The following is a 19,876-nucleotide window of genomic DNA, read 5'->3' on the forward strand; positions in this document are numbered from 1 at the left end:
GTAGGCTTACTAATTTAATAAAATTAAACAATTTGCACATTATTTAAAACACATAGTCTACTCAGTGACTGATACAATACACTTGTTTGTTCACATAGAAATCACAGTTTGAACGTTCTTAATTCCTTTAGGCTTATTCAAAAGCCTGAGGTGAATTATTCATTGTCCGTTTCATTATAGCTACGAAACTCACTTAAAAATAATACTAAACTAACCAAATTAAAAATTAAATTAAACAAATTTAATTCTGTACAAAACACATCACATGAAATTGAACTGTCAACCGCGACGTCGCAGAAATAGATTTTTTTTTTAAAATAAAATCCCCTGACAATTACAATATATAATTTTGATTTTGTAATTGCCATTATATTAATATTTTAAAATATAATTAATTGTTGAGAAAGATAATCTGCTTTCGAAAATGGATTTTCTTTTCAAAAATTAGGCCTATATTAGCTACATGCTCAAATGCTTTGAAACAATCTGTATTGTATAAAGCGCTTTAACTTGATTTCGAGTTATAAAACTTGATCTAGTTTGTCATCACATTATAAATTAAGCTTTGGCTATTGCATAAAAGTGTTTTGAGCTGTTAAAGTAGCCTAATTAATGATTATAGTCACTGAACTCCAGCAGAGCATGTTTATGGGTTCTGTTCTACCAGTAGAGGGCATAGTAACATCTGTCATCTATTACTGCAACTTGCGACTTTTGCGTTAGCAGCCTAAAACTATAATGTTTAAACTAACACAACCTATATTAATCTATTATTCTACCAATATATTACCAAAATTACAAGGAAATGTGACTGTGACTGATCAAATGCTCATACTGCCCTGCAGTGACACTGTATCATGCAACAAGTTAGTATTAGGCTATACTAACTTAGTTTTAAGTTCAGAATGGAAGATTAATGACCACTGCACTTTTTCTTCAAAAACTGCCATCAGTCAACACCAGCAAAAGAACAGTCTGTGACACTCAGTTGTGGGTGTGACGTAAACAGTGAATGTTTTGTACCCTGCGATTTGCTCTGAGGTACATAGCTGCCCTTGTCATCGCCCAGAGCAATGTGACGTTGAGGTCAAAATTCATAAAATGTTGAACATGCAACAAGAAAAGCTTTGTTATGATTCAAATGTCATCAATACATATTAATCTCAGAATATACAGACATTATCGGACAATCTGTGATTTAGGCTAGATATGTTGTAAATGTGGCGGCTCTTGAGGAAGTTATTGGGTTTGCAGTAGGGTGTGGTAGATGATTGTTCATGTTGAAGCAGAGAGAAAGTATGTAAATAGGGGTGGGTCAACATTAGAGGCGGATAGAAAAGAGCTTTGAAACAGACGCAAAGTGCAAAAGAAAAGGCGGAGTGGGATAAAGACATTTTTAACAATTTTTTGCTGACTTATGAGAAACAAACTGAAATCAGCAGGGATGGGAAATTCTGCTGCAAAACATTGTAAAGGTGTTTTAACAAATTCAAATTAGAATCCCTTAAATATTTTTAGTGCACTGTCCCTTTAACCCTCTGGTGCTCCTTATTTAGGGGGTCATACTCCTTATGGTCAAAAGCAACTAAACACTTCAAATGGAACTTCTGTTTTTTTCAGTAAAATCAATATAATGTATTTTTGTTCAATAATAATTTTTTTATTCAGTATTTTAGACCATTTAACCTTTTCGAATCATGTCCACAATTTGTGTGTGCTCGCATAGCAAGTGCTATGAAAGTCACCAAGTGTCACCATTCTGAAGAAAAAAAAAATAAATTAAATTTAAAAATCTAAACTAAAATGTTTCAGTGACTGAAGAGCATTCTAATACAGGATTTCACAAAATGAGGTTGACAAAAACATGAACTTGCTTTATTTTCTTTTTATTGTTTTACATAAACAACATGATCTATGACACTTACGCACATGCATTTAACAATGAAATTTATGTTGAATTATAAAATATACTAGACATTCAACCATCAAAGGCTTTGGAAAGAGAGCATTCCATGCATTCTTAAAGGTCAGAAAGTCCAAGACCTCTGCAGGATCAACTCTTGATCCAATAAAAGCAAGTCTCAGATATTTAAAGATTGTAAATCACTCATAACAGTCTATTTGACTGTGTTGTATACGGAACAGATTAAATATAAAATGAGAACAGCAACCCAAACCAAAACATTAAACATTTGGCAACCATAATAAAAAAAAAAAAAATTAAAAAAAAAAAAAAACAGTACATGTGAGTAAAGTTGCTTACTGTCAAATTAATGCACATATTGCACCATATACAATTACGAAAACTAAGAAAATTTGTATATGAACAGACGTGATTTATTTGGCATATTTTAATGATCTTAATTTTTTTTTGAAAAACAATCTCTGATCCCTGTGGCATCAACCATTAGTCTATTGATGAAATGCAACATTTCCATTCAAACATTCAGATGGTATTTTACCATGTGTCATCATATCATTATAGTTATTATTAAACCTCCAATCATTTGTACAGGTAATAATGATACACAAATTCTGTACACACATCAGAGTACCAAAAAAAAGAAGAAAACCACTAGAATTGAATTAGCCTAGTAAGAAATAAGCAACTCTATCATGACAAGCAGGCTGATTAACAGCTGGAATCTGTCCAGCCTGTGTTTACAATGTTTATGTGTATTATAAAAAAAAATATGAGTCTTCTCACATCATCTATAATCTTAATTCCAATTTTTTTGCTAAAATGTCTTCCCTACCATCATAATACATGTATATGTTCTACAAATATCTTAAAAAATAAACATTTAAATGCAACTATTTTAAAAAGAGCGATTAAATTCCCAGGATATAATTATTATATCATGGAGAGTCTGCAGTCCTATAATAAACAAAGAATAAAAAAAAAAAAAATACAGGCAAACAGCCAGTAAAAAAGACAAATATTGCAATAAATCCCTGAGGATTTTTGGAAAAAAATAACAATAATACAAGGCTAAATGTGTGTGTTTTACATACATTGTCATGTTTCAAAATATGTTGCAGGCATTCCGGCAGTATTTTGTATTTTCTTTATCCATTGTCCTTATTAAATATCTTCCTATTTCACAATCTGATCAGTTCAGATGCCCATGTCTGAAAAGTCTTCTCTCTGGAACCCTTTCTGTAAAACACGAAGCAGAAAACACCACATGAGTGAGTGACGCTTTGAATCTAACAGGCACATAGTTGTACCAGGTAGCAACACTGGCTACCATCCCAGATTTGAAGTTAGAAGAAAGAACGTGTTTTTGCTTTGTTTTGTTTTTTTTCACCTGTGGAGTTCTATGGTGTGTTTGGACATGTTCACGAGGAAATTACCTGAAATCCACATCTCAGGGTGTGGCTGAACCTCTACCTCCCATATCAACACTTTTTGAGTGTGTAAGTGTGTTTGTGTGTTTTGGAAAAAAGCAACTCCAATATGACTATAAATAAGCAGGCTATTTTGCTTTTGTTTATTCGGTATGATAGGTGTTGTTTGAATGTATTTGTGTATGTTGCTTTTTAAACAGTCTTCAAATAACTGGAAAATGTCTAGAGGGCAGGGAGGAATGACAGTAACTATGATGTACAACTGTACTAATTCCTAATGTGCAAAACACAAACAGACACATTCTGGGGGTGGGTCTTTCTAAGCTGACTGAAAATAAAGAAAGAAATGCTTAAAAGTTTTTTTTGTAAAAGTAATTTTGTAAAGTAAATGCGAGTAGTTCTTGCTATGTAAGTCGCTCCAGACATTGTAAATGGTTTTCCAAGGTGTGGTTGCTAGGGCGATCTGGGTGGTTGCTATGTGGTTTCTAGGCAGTTCTAAGTGGTTGCTAGGGCCTGGCCCACATCAAAAACGTTTGTTCCCCGCCATGTCTATAATATTCTGGTCTCTAGATATTTTTCAATGTAAATTGATGGGATCTTTTCTCTTTTTCAAAAATCATAAGTCTGATCATTTAGAAAACTGCAGTTTTGTCAGTTTGAGCAGCTATGCGCCAAAGTTCAATAATTGAAAATGATGTGGATGAATCATACAAAACCAAACCTTATATTATATTATATTATATTATATTATATATATATATATATATATATATACACATACACAAATATACAAATATACAAATATCTATGTAGTAGAGCTGCACGATTAACTATTAAAAGAGAACGATCTTGATTCAAACACCCACGCAATCTCATTCCTAAATGACAACAATTCGCCTGTGTCTATTAAAACAATTGTATCAATTACATAGTCACGTTGTCGCCACCATGTCACGTAACAGTTAAAAAAAAAAAATCATTAAATCATTCATTCAAGAGGTTCATTCAAAAAACACTGATTTATCCAGTAATGAAACAATTAAGTATTTATGAGTGAGCCATTGAATCATTCATTCAAATTTTAAATAGACTTCAGCAATTAACTTTGTCAGAACCTCTAGTAAATTACATGTTATTTTGTTTAGTTGTCTGTTCACAATCGTGGGAAAATCGTGATCTCTGTTTGAACCAAAAAAATAGTTCTACTCTGTAGAAATGTTTTTTTTTTTCCTGGAATATTTGTCGTCTTGATTAAAAATGATCTGATAATAGCAATAATAGTGAAATAAAGTGATTTGTATTTAGTTGATTGTGTGATGTGATCTCAAAATGGTGATTGACCGCTCCATGTAGAATATCTAAGCCTCATGTAAGTGTACATCAATTTTTAAACAAAATTGTCCAAGTGCTACTAAAGTTTTACTGAGAAAGTAAAAAATTAAAAAAAAAACTTCTACAATTTATTAAGTAAATGTTCATTAATTTTTTACAAACTTTGAAGCAAATTTTTTTGAAAATTGGAAAAAAAAAAAAAATACAAAGATGAAAAAAACTATGTACTTAACAGTTTTAGTGAGGGAAAGATCTACAATCCCATGAAGCCTTGCGAACAAAAAATAAAAACGATGGAGGAATATAAAACTAATTTATGAACGTTGATTATATGTATAAAAACAATATACTTTAAGTTTATTGCAAAATATGCATATTATATATATATATATATATATATATATATATATATATATATATATATATATAGTTATGCATATTATATATATATATATATATATATATTTACAAACATTTAAGTATTTTGAGAGCTCAGAGAGATCAACTTAATTACGTCATACACAGTGCTTCATTGGAGTGGGTGGAGATAAAGCGCTATCTTAAAGCATGTTGCTTTTTTTTACTCTTTTGTAATTTCAGCACGTAATGTAGTTTTTCACCAGGAAATTCACTGTTAAACACGATTATTTTAAAAATGATCTGAAATAATCGATGGTATTTGCTACTGCTGAAGCCGTCAGCCCACATTAACAACGTCGTAGCTCGCAGTAGGTCTGTCTTTAAAGGTTTCTAAGTTACCTTTCAAAATCAATTTCCCAAGTTATCGCAATAAAGTGATTTATATTCTGCTAGTTGTGGAAGCTACTAGTCCCCCCACCCCCCCACCCCCCCCCCCCCCCCCCCGACATGAGGGGACGAACCGCACTATGTAGAACATGTATGTCTCGTGAGTCTTGGCAATTTTGAAAAAGAAAAACTTTTTTTTAAAAATTCCTTTTATGTATATAATTTATATGATCAAAGCACTTACACTCCTGTAATCTTTGTGTAGTTTCTTGTACTGGAACATGTTGCTTAGCACTGTCGCCGCTGCTTTGGCAGCTTTCAGTTTGGCAGGACTGGGTGAAAATTGAAATCGTAACGTTAGTATGGAAATGATATAATTTTTGAGATGTTTGTTGTATAGTTAGATGACTTCTAGTTTTACCTGCTGTCATGGGTGGTCTTGATGCCCACCAGTTTGGGCAGACCATCAAAGAAGGAGATGTCCCGTGCTGCCACCATGCTGCTGGTCACCAGGTTGTTGAGGGCTCCACAGACGTTCACCACTACATCACTTGACGGCTCCTTCTGACGGCCGTCGGAGGGCAGTTTGCCAAGCAAGGGATTTACCACCTTAGTAGCTAAAGTGAAAGAAATTGAGCAATGAGCTTCTCTAATGCTACAGAAGAGTGACTGACTCCAGTTTTGTGGCCAGAGAAGGAAGCCTCACCCATGTCGTTCTTGTCCTTGGCATGACGAGAGAGGTTTCTGAGGAAGCCGGTGAGAGAACGGAGCTCTAGATCGTTGTTGGTCCTGAGGAGATCCAGAATGACAGGCAACATCCTATTCTGCTCTATCACCACACGACTCAAGATCGACGCCCACTGAGATATAAAAAAGAAAAAGAGAAATTTATTCGTTGAAATAAATGTATACAACTAGCCGCAGTTGATAAGGTTTTCTGTGTGATTGTTAATGCGTTGCTAAATGTGCTCACTGTTAAGAGTGGTTTCTAGGGCATTGTCAGACTGTTACTGAAGTATACTCTGTGGTTGCTAGACTGTTATGGAGTGTTGCTAGACAGTTGCTAATGTGTTCTAAGTAATAATTAGGTTAAGAGTTTGTGAATTTAGGCTGATAAAAAAAATAAATAAATAAAAAAAAAATTAAAAACCGAATCGTACCGTTCTTCATCCGCGGTTCGGCCCGCACTTCCACTGTGGTTAATCTCAAATCTGACGAGGCATCTATAATATAATTTGTTGGGGGGAAAAAAAACACTGCGCAAACAGACCGTTAAGGCCCGTTCACACCAAGAACGATAACTATAAATATAACTATAATGATAACTACATTAGCGTCCATACCAGTGGACGATATATTTCTGTTTATCGTAAGCACACTGCAATTTTGTTGTCTGCTGCTTTAAATGCTACAGCTCTTTAAAGCAGAATGGATTCTGATTGGCTGTCAATGTTTTTATCATTTATCAACTGGAAAAAATCATTCTGAAAGTGATTCCAACGATATTGTTCCTCTGTGCCATAATAATTATAGTTGTAGTGTGAACTGCTATTCTTTTACATTTAGAATGATTTTTGGAACTATATATTTATCGTTATCAGCCTTAGTGGGACAAGCCTTTCATGTATGTTTCTGTTGATGGACACGCCCCACATGAGAGTAGCTGTCCTATCATCTGTTAGTATGTAAATCTGTTGCTGACAGCACATTTCTTCACGTGTTGGTGTTCAGCATGGCAAGAGGAGGCAAGCCGCGGATAGAGCCGCTGCCTGCATCATATAAATCTCCTGTCTGGGAACTTGCCATTCAGCTTCCCAATTCCCAATATGTTACAACAGCGTTGGTCCAAAAAAAAAAAAAAATAAAAAAAATAAAAAGCACTTGCACGGACAAATTCACACAAAAATCATGTCGACATGCAACCACAGTTTGTTATGTCTTAAGTGAAAGTAAACAGTCAAGAAAGACAATGCATGTGTACAGTATCAGTGTATTGAATGCATTGTCTTAAAGTGACAGTAGCTGATTACTTTATTCAATTTCTGTACTTCAAAACTTGTTAAACCTGTCTGAAAAACCACTTATTTTTTTTGCTCTATTCTTTGTTATATTGTATTTATTTATGCTTTTTCTTGTAGTTTATTATATTATTATTTGTTATTATTTTCAATATTTATTTTTTTGACAGTAGTCCTTTTTTTTTCTGAACATTGCACATACCGAACCGTACGGAAACAGTGACCCTAAAACCGTTATACAAACCGCACCGTGAATAATGTGCGGTTACACCCCTAGTTGTCAGGCTAAGGTGTTTTAGGTAGTTGCTAATGCATTTCTAGTCAGTTTCTCTGGTGTTCTGAGTAGTTGGAGCCAACATAACTGATGTGATGTAAATCTCTTACCCTCTTCTCTCCGGCAGTGATGTTCTGCAGGGCTCCGGCCGCGGCCTCTCGTGTGGTGGAGTTGATCTCACAACGCTGCAGCACCTGGTTGTACAACTCCACTATCTTAGGGTGCCAGAGCCACTCCATGTCTGCGGGCTGCCGCGACACTTCTGCAAATGTGGTGAGGTCCTGATTTTGTCTCTGGAAGTATAGACAAAATATGAGATTAAGCTGTAATGTGAGAAGGAAATTAGTATATGGAAATAGGTATTTGAAAGCAGCTTCTCCTTACGTCTTTGGCCTTCTTGCTATTAGGGGTGAAGCAACCGATAGCTTCTCCTTTTGAAGAGCTCTGAGCTCGGCTCGGACCCTCCAACCGTGCCAGTGCTGCAGAGGGAATCTCACTGTACAGCTGATAGGACAGATTCCTCAACACACACACTGCGTTCTCCACACCCTGAAAGAGGAACATCAATGGTCATATAAACACAACATTTTCAAGCAGTCAACAACAGAAGCAGAAAGTAAAGTGTGTGTTACACAGTTACCTTCTCCTCCACTTTAGTGTCCAACAAGCATTTCTGAATATAGCCAACCAGAGCATCTATAAGGCCACGGGTCTCTCTCATCTGTTGTCTGGTCTTCTCGTTCACTGAGCTCAAGTTCCTGTACAAGGAAGCAGAAGCATATATGAAAGGCTGAATCTCACGAAAACACACTTTGTTTCACCCAAAATCAAAAAAGGAGTATTACATGTATGTTATATATTCTCACTCCATTCCCATGGCTCTTGGCCCCACCCTGCTTGCCACATACATTTTATTTTTAAAATAAATTTATTTGTACTCACCATTATTCTCAGTGGTGAGTCTCATTACATTTTCTTAACTAAAATATATTTTCAGAAATAATAATAAAAAAAAAATTAATTTGACTGTCATGAAAATAATGCCACAATACAAAAATAGTCCTAATAATAATAAGTCTTAAATAGGATTTATTTTTTAACTTTCTAAAAATAACAGCCCAAAAATATCAGCTTTATTTTCTGTAATTTTCCCAAAAAAAAATAACAATCCTAAAAATAAGCTTCATTTTCTATACACTTCTTTATAGAACATTTATTTTTTAGCACTTTTTTTTAATTTTCTAAAAATGACAGTCCTAAAATATAATTCATGTTCTATAATTTCTTTAAAAAAAAAAAAAATCTATAAACTACAGTCCTAGTGTAAATATAGGCTTCATTTTCTATTATTTTCACAATAAAACAGTCCTAAAAATATAATTAATTTTCTGTAATTTTCTAAAAAATAAAAAATAAAAAAAATAAATAAAAAAACAGTCCTAAATATTTGCTTCATTTTCTATGATTTTCTAAGAATAACAGTCCTAAAATAGATTTTTTTCAAATAATTTTCTAAAAATAACAATCCTAAAAACAGGCTTCATTTTCTATAATTTTCTAAAATATAATTTCTTTTTGGGTTGGGTTTTGGATTGAAACGTGACTCTTAAGTGTTCTTGTTCTCAGGTTTCCTAGCAGTGATGTGCCTGGAGGGCATTATCATTCACTGAAGTTAGATGAAGTTCCTATAGGAACAGGAACAAGTAAAGGGGAACATAAAAAAGTGTGTGTGTGTGTGTGTGTGTGTGTGTGTGTGTGTGTGTGCATGTGTGTATGTGCGTTTTTGTGACATATCAGGACACAAATTTTTATAATGACATGGGTATGACATAGGTATTACAAGGAGAGGGTGACTTATGAGGACATTACCCCATGTCCCCATTTTTCAAAAGGCTTATAAATCATATAGAATGAGTTTTTTTGAGAAAGTAAAATTGTGCAGTTTCCTGTGATGGGTAGGTTTAGAGGTAGGGGTAGTGTAGGGCGATAGAAAATACGTTTTGTACAGTATAAAAACCATTACGGCTACAGAATGTCCCCACAATTCACAAAAACAAACGTGTGTGTGTGTGTGTGTGTGTGTGTGTGTGTGTGTGTGTGTGTGTGTGTGTGTACCTGAGACAGCCAGTGGTGTTGTAGAAGATGTCGGACTCTGAGGGGCTCAGCTCAATGATGTCCTGGTCCCCAGTGCCAGAGAGGGGAATCAGAATCTTCTCCGTCAATTCGGGAAGAGTTTCTCGTGCCAACCTTTCTTTTAGGTTATCCTTAGAGGACAGATTCCACAGAATACCTACAGGGAATGAGAGCAGGAGGGAGAGAGATAAAGAGAATGAGGAAAAGAGCATGGGAAAGTGGCATGGGAAATAGATAAGAATTTGAATAAAGATAAGGAAACAGAGGGGAAAAAGTAAAAGATTTACATCCTCCTTGACTTTCGTTATGATGTCATCCACTTAAATGACCCCATGTTTAGTCGTAGTATTCTTATATGTAGATGTTTATTGGAGTTCCTGCATATCTAGACACGCACAGAGTCGTAAGCGCTGACATAAACCTGACTCACGAACCTTCGCTACAGGAGTCCTCTCATTCCACTGCACATGTTGAGACAATGTTGAGCAATAATTAATGCAGCTTGATGCAATACTGAGAGATCAGTCAACGCCCTACCTGGAGCGCATGCGGATACATATGCACACATCTAGACTGACTTTGAAAACCTATTTTTGTGCTATTTATTCTAATTAGAATATTGAGTCATTAGCTTAGCAACATGCTAACATGTTGTTGATGATGTTTTAATATAGGTCTTACGGGTGTGGAATGACATGAGGGTGAGTAATTAATGACAGAATTTTCATTTTTGGGTGAACTAACCCTTTAAGATGTGAAATTGTGGTAAAACCAGCGGTTTAACCTCATAAAATTGAGGTTAAACCGCTGGAGTCACATGGATTACTTTAATGATGTCTTTACTACCTTTCTGAGGCTTGATAGTAGTAGTTGCGTAGACTGCCAATGGAGGGAGAGAAAACTCTCAGATTTCATCAAAAAGATCTTCATTTGTGTTCCGAAGATGAACGAAAGTCTTACGAGTTTGGAACGACATGAGGGTGAGTAATTAATGACAGAAATTTTTTGGGTAAACTATCCCTTTAAGGCTCAGCTAGAATCTAGAGTATTTTTATGCGGGCCTGTGATAAAAGAGGATGTGAAACAAAAGGCTGATAAACTGAGATCAATCCATGTGATCTACTTGAACCCATTGCGAAATCCGCATGGTGAAATCTTTCGTCCTCAAGCGAAATTCCTGATCACTTGGATTCCTATTGAAATGACTATTTTGCCCACAAAACTTGTCAAACAATGGTAAATGTGACTGCATCTTTAGGCTTCTTGTGTGAAAATTAAGCTTTGTTATGCAACCCAAGAAATTTCTTTCACTTTAAAAGGTTTACGTCAAAATAAACGTAATAAACGTAAATTAAAAACACATGATCCAATGGCAGTAAACTAACTAGAACAACATGACTGAAATGCCCACCTGTGATGTTCTTGCGGAGTTCATCGTCTTGTTCTTTTAGGGCCTGTATGAGCTTGGGGATCCCGCCGGCTTCAATAAGGGCCACTTTGTTCTCCATGTTCTCATAGATGAGGTTCCTGGTGGCTCCGGTCGCGTAGCGCTGCACCTCTTGATTCTCACTGTTGAACAGCTGCACCAGGCGAGGAATTCCCTTCAGCTGGTTCACCTGAAAGAAACACAGACATTCTACTTGAATTGAAAACACACATTTATACACTTCAGTTGAATGTTTCTTCAGATGAAAAGCAACTGCATACCTGTTTCTTTGCATCATTGTTATGGTAACACTCGTGTTGGATGTAAGCAGCTCCCAACATCTGAAGATCAGGATCGGCCTGATCAAGATAGCTAATGGCAGTAGGCATGTCCAAGCTGTTGAGTCTATACAAAAAATGTAACATTTCTTAAGTAAATGTGTCCAGTAAAGATGGTGATATTGCTTAGTTGTATGTTCATGGGTTTTTTCAAGAACATTCAAAATTTTACCCAGCTAACAGGGAAAGTTCTCAAAACTTTAGCTAACATTTTGGCAGGGTTTTCTTAAAGTTATGAACAAATGTTCTTCCAGTAACATTAATAGAAAATTTGTTCAAAGTTATCCGGTCTTTAAAAATGTTCTCAAATCATTAGCACAAAAGGCTGAAATTAGCACAGTGTTCCGAACTCTTCTACCCATAATTTCTTGCCAATGCTCTTCTCAATGTTTCCAAATATTGTAATAAATAAATATAAAAAAAAAACACTTTTAATTTCGATTTGTGCCTAGAGTGGAGCTTGAAGAAAAAGGTTGCTCCTATCTCAAGTAATTGATATACTAGCTTATTTTAGCTTCTTAACTAGTACTACTTCCATTTTAAGAGTCAGCATTATTTGAAAAAAGTTTTTCTTAACAGGACATTCCTGCATGTGTGTTCAATGTGTGCTGGTGCATGTCGCTGGAGTGCTAGGAAGTGTGTGTTTCTTTCCCAGGGTGTGTGAAGTGTGAGGTGGCTGGACTGGTTTGGGTGTGCCTGCACAACAGACTCACTCTTCACTTTTACACACATATAGGCAGGGCTGGGCAACATCATCAAACACACACAAGCACACACGCACTGTTAGTGCAACAAGAATAGATAAGCTACGGGTGGGTGTACCGACAGGCTGTTAAAGCAAAGTATGAATAATTTCTTGCTTCAAAGGTCAGTCCTGACACACTGTTAGCCATACTAGCACAACAAGCTAAGTATTTGAACGAAAATAGCTAACAGGCTAATTTGCAAACAGTAATATGCAGTGTTTGTTGTAAAACATAGTGTGGCTCAAATAGCTATGCTACATAATTCAGGTAAATTTCCACTGACGGTAATAAGGAAGCATTTGGTAAGACGTAATTTGTGGTTAGACACAATATTTGTGCATTTTAAGCAATTAGGCCTACTTTTGAGTGGTGTAATTTTTTTTTTGTTTTTTAAACTATGCAACGACTTTTTTCGAATAATCCAGGAAATTAAATACTTCCGTTTCAATTCGGCAAGTTTTGATGGTGCTCGGCAACTGTAAAAAACTAAACTCTGCTTTGTATTTTGCCTAACAACCCTTAAATTCGGCATTAAAAGCAAATAATCCCTATCCATTTTCTAAATGCATGTTATAGATCTTATATTGAATGATTAATTTATATATATGGTTCTTTTTTTTTTTTTTTAAATACTGTAATTTTGAATCAAAATGTTGTAACATGATCTTCAGGTCAACTGATGGGCTTCTCTCTGGTGACATACACCAGACTTCTCCAATTATTTAGTCCGCTTAGCTCCACCCCTTTCTTACAGTTGACTGCAAGCTTGCATTCAGATCTGCCTCCATCCAATCAACAATCCCGCCCTACATTTTTTTTTTTCCCAAGATAAGCCATTTCACTCGGATGTACCTCACAATACGAAAGAAAAAACTATGTCGCTACTTCCTTCTCATCGCTACTTCAAAAAATTCTTCCTTTTTCTTGTTTAGGATGTTTCGCTCTCTTTTCACACACCTAAGATACATGTTCTTACCCGCTTAGATTGCCCATGCTGCCCGAGAAATCCATGCCATCAAACACATCCTTGCCTCTCCCAACACTATGCATACTCCTCACAGAGCCGGCACGCGACAGCCTTCCCTGCTGCACCATCGCCAGGTTGCCCTGGGAGCCGCTAAATCCTCCGGCACTTCCGTACATGCCAGATGATGAGACGTTGGATGTGCGACTTATTTGCCGATTGTTGATTCGGCTGATGGTGCGGTGGGCGGGGCCTTTGAAGGACTGCCGGCTAACATAGACTTCCTGCTCCATTCCACCACCAGAGGCGAGCGTTCCGCTGAGGGAGCGTTTCATGGCCGGTAGCGTCATGGAACTGACCTGCTGCGGTCCGCATTCAAATCCGTTCACTCTAGAGGTGGAATACATGGACTGGCGTGGGTAGGTGTTGGCAGCATAGCCGTTGCTCATGCTTTGCATGGAAGCCTGTTGTGCATAAGTGGCATCACGTTCTGAAACTATACTGCCATCGCTGTCATCCTGTGCCACCCAAGAAGAAACAACCTGGCGTGGGACGGTTGCCACACGCATGGAATGCATTGACACTGTCTCCGGGTCACCCCCCATTCGGCTGAAAGAACGAGTCATTGCGCCGACCTGCTGCTGTTGAACTTGGCCACCCTGGTAACCGCCACCCACGAACTCTTCCTGGTAATATGCAGCGCCTCCGCCACCACCTCCTGTGTAACTGATTTTGGTTTTTGGTCCGAAATCAATAGCAGAGCGGGATGAGTAACCACTACTAGAGTACTGGGATGGACGCTGGGCCTAGCAGAAACAAGAGAAAATGTATTATTGAATATCTATAATGGTATCAACTATAGCTGTTAATCAATACAACGGATATTAATCACATCGATTTCTGGAGAAAGGCCCCAAATTAAGATAATTCAGATATATGATAAGTGCAAAAATATTAGGGTGATATTTTAAGTTTGAATAATTGATGTTTGACCCTTCCCTTATGCCCTAACCCACTCTTAAACCAACCCGTACCACCAAACCTCTCTCCAACATGACCTGTATCTCACCTTAATAGCAGCAAATGTGTTTTGCAATACAACATGAACACAATAAGTACATTGTAACAAACATTTTTTATGCAAGTACATAGTAGTTAAAGACACCTAATATAATGTGTGACCCATAAATTAAATGCATTTTTAATGCATTAAATAAATAGCCCAACTTTTAACAGAGTATCACTCAACTGGAATGTAACTGAAAGTGATGCTTAGAGATTTGTAAGCTTGTGACATTTCATATGAGGTTGTTGAGTAGAGCTGAATTGTGAAATATCACACCTAACTAACACAATCTCCATTACTCATTTTCAATATTTGGAGAAGATCCATACAGTCACACACGAAAAAGATTTCTTTAACTTAGCTCAATAAGTAATATGTCTTTCAAACAAGTAAAACTACAATAAAATATTTATGTTTAAGAGTGGAAAGAATCTTACCGTCATTGGTCTGCCGGAGGAATAGACGTAGGATTTAGAGCTGAAATTTGGGGTGAAGTTCTGGCTCATTGTTGAATATTTTGTCATGGTTGAATAATCCCCAGATTCTAAGAGAAGAAAAATACAGATAATTAATAGAAATGTACATCTGAATGTGAATTTTTGACTGTGAAAATTAATGAGAAAAATACCATGAACTAGTAATCCTCCCAGTAAACTTCCTCAATGTGCCATCACATTGTACAAGTTTCTGAACACAAGTGTCACACTAAACAGCTAAGCTACAGCGTATTTTAATCAAGAAAATAAGACTCATGATTTAACTGGCAATTAAACTGCCCCCCAGTTAGTGAAGACTGAAACTATTAACTAACCAGCTTAAATAAAACCATGGATCCTCATTCTAAAAAGATGGCCTTTGATTAGCAATTCTTGCCCTTTTAATCTCTAAATGTTTTGCACTTGTTTTTCTTTAGTTAAAATACAACATTTTCTCCAAAACAATATGACCAATCAGGTGGAATTAACAAAGAGAATCAGCTATATTCAACTAACGAAATGCACACAACTATAAACAAAGCTATTGTACGCATCAAGTATTGTAAACATGCATGCAAATTCTTTAATACAATTAAACAAATAACTTTGTTGTTTTGTTTCCCTTTAGCCATGTTTATGATGCCTTTGTACGCAAGTTTGTACACAAACGCATGTTTTTTCTTTGATAGAACAATTAAATCAAACAAATGTGTTTTGATTCACTTTAATCAGGTTTACAATAGCTTAGTTTATTATGTAAACATGCATGTTTGTTCTTTCATTGAGCAAACAAACTGGTTGTTTTGTTTCACTTTAGTCATGTTTATGATAGCTTTTGCACACAAGCTATATGTAAACATGCATGTCTGCAATCCATAAAATTAAACAACTTTGTTTTGTTTCAAGTTTGTGACACCTATGTACATCAGTTTGTATGTCTACTTTGTAAACTTGCACATCAGTTCTTTGATAGTTTGTTTGTTTCCTTGTAGTCAGGTTTATGGCACCACTGTATGTAAGTTCGTATGTCTTGTTTGAATGTAATCAACTTGCTGAATGGATAGCATAACAGTCTGCGTATATTGTTCGCAGTGGGAAATAAGTTACAGACATTCAAATGTAAAGCTGAAGATTTACTGCATCGTAAAGACATCAAGTCTGTAACTTTACAGCTAAGTCAGTATTCTCAGCATATGTCCTTGATGACACTGTAAGTACAGTGTAAGGCAAACTTGTGGAGTTACACAAATTACTACAGTGCAACAGTTTTACAATGTTTTTGTTCTGGCTCAGCAACAGATGGGGATGAATCTATGGGCATGCGTGCACACGTGTTTGAGAATGTGAATGTGAATTAGGGAGTGGTATAAGCGTTTGATAAGTGAATAAGTGTAGAGTGAGTTGTAGACAGCAGCAGAAAAGACAGAACCGGTCTGATGACTGGGGAACACTCCCAATGTCCCTACCCAAAAAAAAACACACACCCTTTTGCTCTGCCTCACCCTGCCCTAGTGCATTGCTTAGCTAAAGTACAAATAGTGTTAAATACAAATAACTATACTTAGTTATTTTCATCAGAAGTCAAATTGTGAATGCTAAAACATGCTAAGTTTTGTTTTAAAACAATCCATTTGACCTACATCTCTAAAAAAATAATTGTTTCTCTCACATACGTTTGGTATTTCACCATTGTCAGATCTAGTTTTCAGACAGGGGAACATTTTCAAGACATGGTATATGTCTCCTCCAGGAAGCCTTGGGCCAGTAACAGGAATATGTAAGGCTGTTTGAACTTGTCAGAATGCAGGTAACCTCATAAACCAGGGGTCAGGTTAACGTATCTAAGCACCAGAGGTTATATCCTGAAAATAGCTGCGGCAGACCCTGATAAAGCCAGGAATTCAACCACTTCTTGCCCACTCAAATCAACCACAACTTCTTAAACGAGTTTTAGTACTTTCAATGGACAATATACACACACAAATGTATAATGAAGTTTGGGTGTATTTACAAGTAGTAAGTTTCACTTGTGAGTGCTTAAGGTTGTGGACTGAAACAAAGAGTTTGGCTTTCTACGACAACATTGCGAAAGTAAAACTCTCAGATTAAATTCTTTGGCTTTTCCTTCACGCCATTATGATTGACTGCACCAAATTACCTTCCTTTTGAGCAATGCTAAGCACTTTTTTGTTTAAAGTGGGTTGGGTTTTTCATAGGAGAGCTTTGAAACTTTCACTCACTTAGTCATGTAACAGGAACTGAGATTACACTTGAACCTTGCTCAACCCACCCCTGTAAATTATTAACACCAAACCAGAAGCTGCATTGTATTTCTGTCTGTTCTGTGAGTGTTCTGCGATATCTATTCTAATTGATGCAGAAAAAATAATTAAATCAAAACGTTCCCACCCTATTTTATTTCCTTCATTTTAATCGCCACTGCTAATGTTCAAGAACAAATGTGAAGACTAAATCTACCATGCCTAGAGGGAATAACCACCATTTATGACACAGTTTTTATTACCACCTGAAACAAAATTCAACTTAGTTTAGGTCATGTCATACTATGTCATGCATTATATACAAATGCCTTGTGATGTTTTGCCTTACAGTATTATATTCAAATAACAGAAATCATGTGACCACAGTTTTGCTACAGGCATTTTGTCTTAAAAATACTTAGTGTTTTGCATACTTAAGTGTAAACAACACAATACAGCCTGTGCCTGTGAATTGAATAAAAATGTACTTGCTTCTGAAATCAAATCAAGTTCAAGGATAAACCAAAAAACTAACTTTCCCAAAAGTTAATAAAGATGAAACTCAACTCAAGATCATTGTTAAATGAAACAGCATACTGTTTAAAAGCACAGCGCAAAGCCTTTTATGTAAAGTCAGATGATGAGCAGATTAATAATTCAAAGGCTGTTGTGTTATTGTAGCTGTAATACAATGAGATCAAAGCGCACGGTGACACACCTGAGGCTGCGTATTGTGACGAGGAGCCGTTATGGCGCGGAAGCGTGGACTTTTCCGCCAGTCTCATGGACACCTGCTGGTGCACGCGCTTAAATCTCGCCTCCTCCTTGTGGTGAGACCCGCCATGCGCAAGCTCGTTTTCGGACGGGACCGCGTAAGTACTTACGGTCGAATTGGGCTGCAAAGCCGTCAGAAAGACGTTCTCCGAGGTCACACTCACACTCATTGCGAAGCGAAGATGGGACCAAGCTGAAACACCAAGACTGAAAATTTACAGTCCCACCAGAAAGAGTGGAAAAAGATAGATTCCCACGATGCAAATCAATAAAGGCGCCTTCAGCTAGTCAGCTTGTGTTTCTCTGCATTGACGCTGGAACTATGAGACGAGACAACACACTACTGACGTTTGATCTGAACTCTGCGGCTTTTTCGCAGGTGGGAGTTAAAGTGGGCGGGGTTTAGGTAGATGAGTCATTGGTTACCTGATCCAGGTAAACTCATGGACGGTCAAAAGGAGACTTCTTTATTTTGTATATAATTGTGTTTTATTTAAGTAAAATGGAAATATATGTCCAAATTATATTTTTTATATATATATATATATAGGCTATAATAGCATAAAATGGGCTGTACAACATATAGGCTACTACCATGATATGTAAATAATGTATTATGTACATAGCATATCAAGAATTTTTTTTTTTTCATTACGCTATTTTGAAATAAAATATACAAATATGTTTAAATCATGAAAGTAATGTAGGCTAATAACTATTTTTAGGTAACCTGACCAACTTTATTTACAGTGTAAATTTGAAAAGTCTATGGTCGCATGAAATTAAATAATACGACACGTTTATCGTAAATACAGCCTATACTTTCATTACAGTTAATGCTAAAATCAGATTCGTTCTTCTTCTAGACATCTTGTCGTCACTGCAGCGATAGTCTGAAGAGAAAGCGCTCTAACATGCAGGTGACGTAGGCCCTATGTCTCCGTTTGAACAGGCTGTTGTGTTTGCTGTTGTTGTATCGTCGCCTAGCAACGGGAGAAACCGGAAAACGCAGGTCATGCTGAATTTGAGCATGATAATCTTTTCACAAGTTTCACCTTCATCTACTAAAACATAATGTGAGCTTTTGCTTTCTATAAAACTCAAGCACTGATATAAACTATCTGATGAAAAATGACAATACTTTCCAAATTAATTTTACCCATGTCACATAAACGCGATTAGCTTTAGATTTGAAATTAGATTTAGATTTAGAAAATAAAATCAATGTAGTTATTTGCAGTTATATATCATTTAACACAAAATTAATTTCAAACCTTGAATTATGTTTAAAATATTTGTTAATGCAGACTGGTCATCACAGGAAATGTCATCATTTATAAAACATGCTTCATTTATAAAATAAGCAAATCAGCATCTTCTTCAGAAAGTTATCAAACCCTTCAGTCACTGAGTCACTGTCTGTGACTGATGCGAGATTTCTGATCAGACAGCATTTCCATGCTTGTTCACAAAACTGAATCATGTTTGTTCATAAGATGACTATAGTCTATATTAAGTGAAAGCCAAAAACAAAATCACCCATCTTTGTACTCACCAATTAGCAGGATTTAGTGAATAGTTCCAGTGCTGAGAAAATTATGTTGGGCTGTATTTAGTGTGCTGTCTCGTAGTTCTGTTGATAAAATCTGACAGATGTCATAGTGAGGCAAGAAGTTATAGAAACTGCAGTGACAACGCCCTTATTACAATTAAAACGCTACATGTGTGTGTATTCATGATCACTTTTCTGGTTACCAATCCCCTGAATTAAGGAAGGTGTGTGTGTGTGTGTGTGTGTGTGTGTGTGTGTGTGTGTTGTGTGTGTGATTACAGACAGTTATAGTGAAGAGAGAGACTAAATGGGTGAGTCTGCAGGTGTAGGTGTGATGCAGACGTCAGGCAGGGAGTGAGCGGGGTAAAACAACCTAAAACCCCACACTGTAAAAAAAATAATAATAATAATAATTTTT

At 36.3% G+C, this 19,876-nt stretch overlaps 1 protein-coding gene across 3 annotated transcripts; it reads right to left on the reverse strand.

Moving 5' to 3' along the window:
- Positions 1-1,870: 1,870 nt before the first annotated feature.
- Positions 1,871-19,613, reverse strand: pkp3a (plakophilin 3a). 3 transcript variants are annotated; one of them, XM_051884717.1, is made up of 13 exons: positions 19,462-19,613; positions 14,833-14,939; positions 13,342-14,135; positions 11,563-11,686; positions 11,267-11,471; positions 9,838-10,012; positions 8,363-8,480; positions 8,107-8,271; positions 7,833-8,015; positions 6,137-6,290; positions 5,852-6,047; positions 5,675-5,762; positions 1,871-3,160 (listed from the first exon to the last, which is right to left on the reverse strand). In XM_051884717.1, the coding sequence occupies exons 2-13, from the start codon at positions 14,917-14,919 to the stop codon at positions 3,119-3,121; spliced, it is 2,331 nt and encodes a 776-aa protein (XP_051740677.1). In that variant the 5' UTR covers positions 14,920-14,939; positions 19,462-19,613; the 3' UTR covers positions 1,871-3,118. The 3 variants fall into 3 exon arrangements, with proteins under 3 accessions (XP_051740677.1, XP_051740676.1, XP_051740678.1); XM_051884716.1 differs by lacking the exon at positions 19,462-19,613 and adding an exon at positions 17,851-18,260; XM_051884718.1 differs by lacking the exon at positions 19,462-19,613 and adding an exon at positions 18,017-18,259.
- Between the last annotated feature and the right edge of the window lie 263 nt (positions 19,614-19,876).

The sequence above is a fragment of the Ctenopharyngodon idella genome, chromosome 24 (assembly GCF_019924925.1).
Source record: "Ctenopharyngodon idella isolate HZGC_01 chromosome 24, HZGC01, whole genome shotgun sequence".
Taxonomy (NCBI): Eukaryota; Metazoa; Chordata; class Actinopteri; order Cypriniformes; family Xenocyprididae; genus Ctenopharyngodon; species Ctenopharyngodon idella.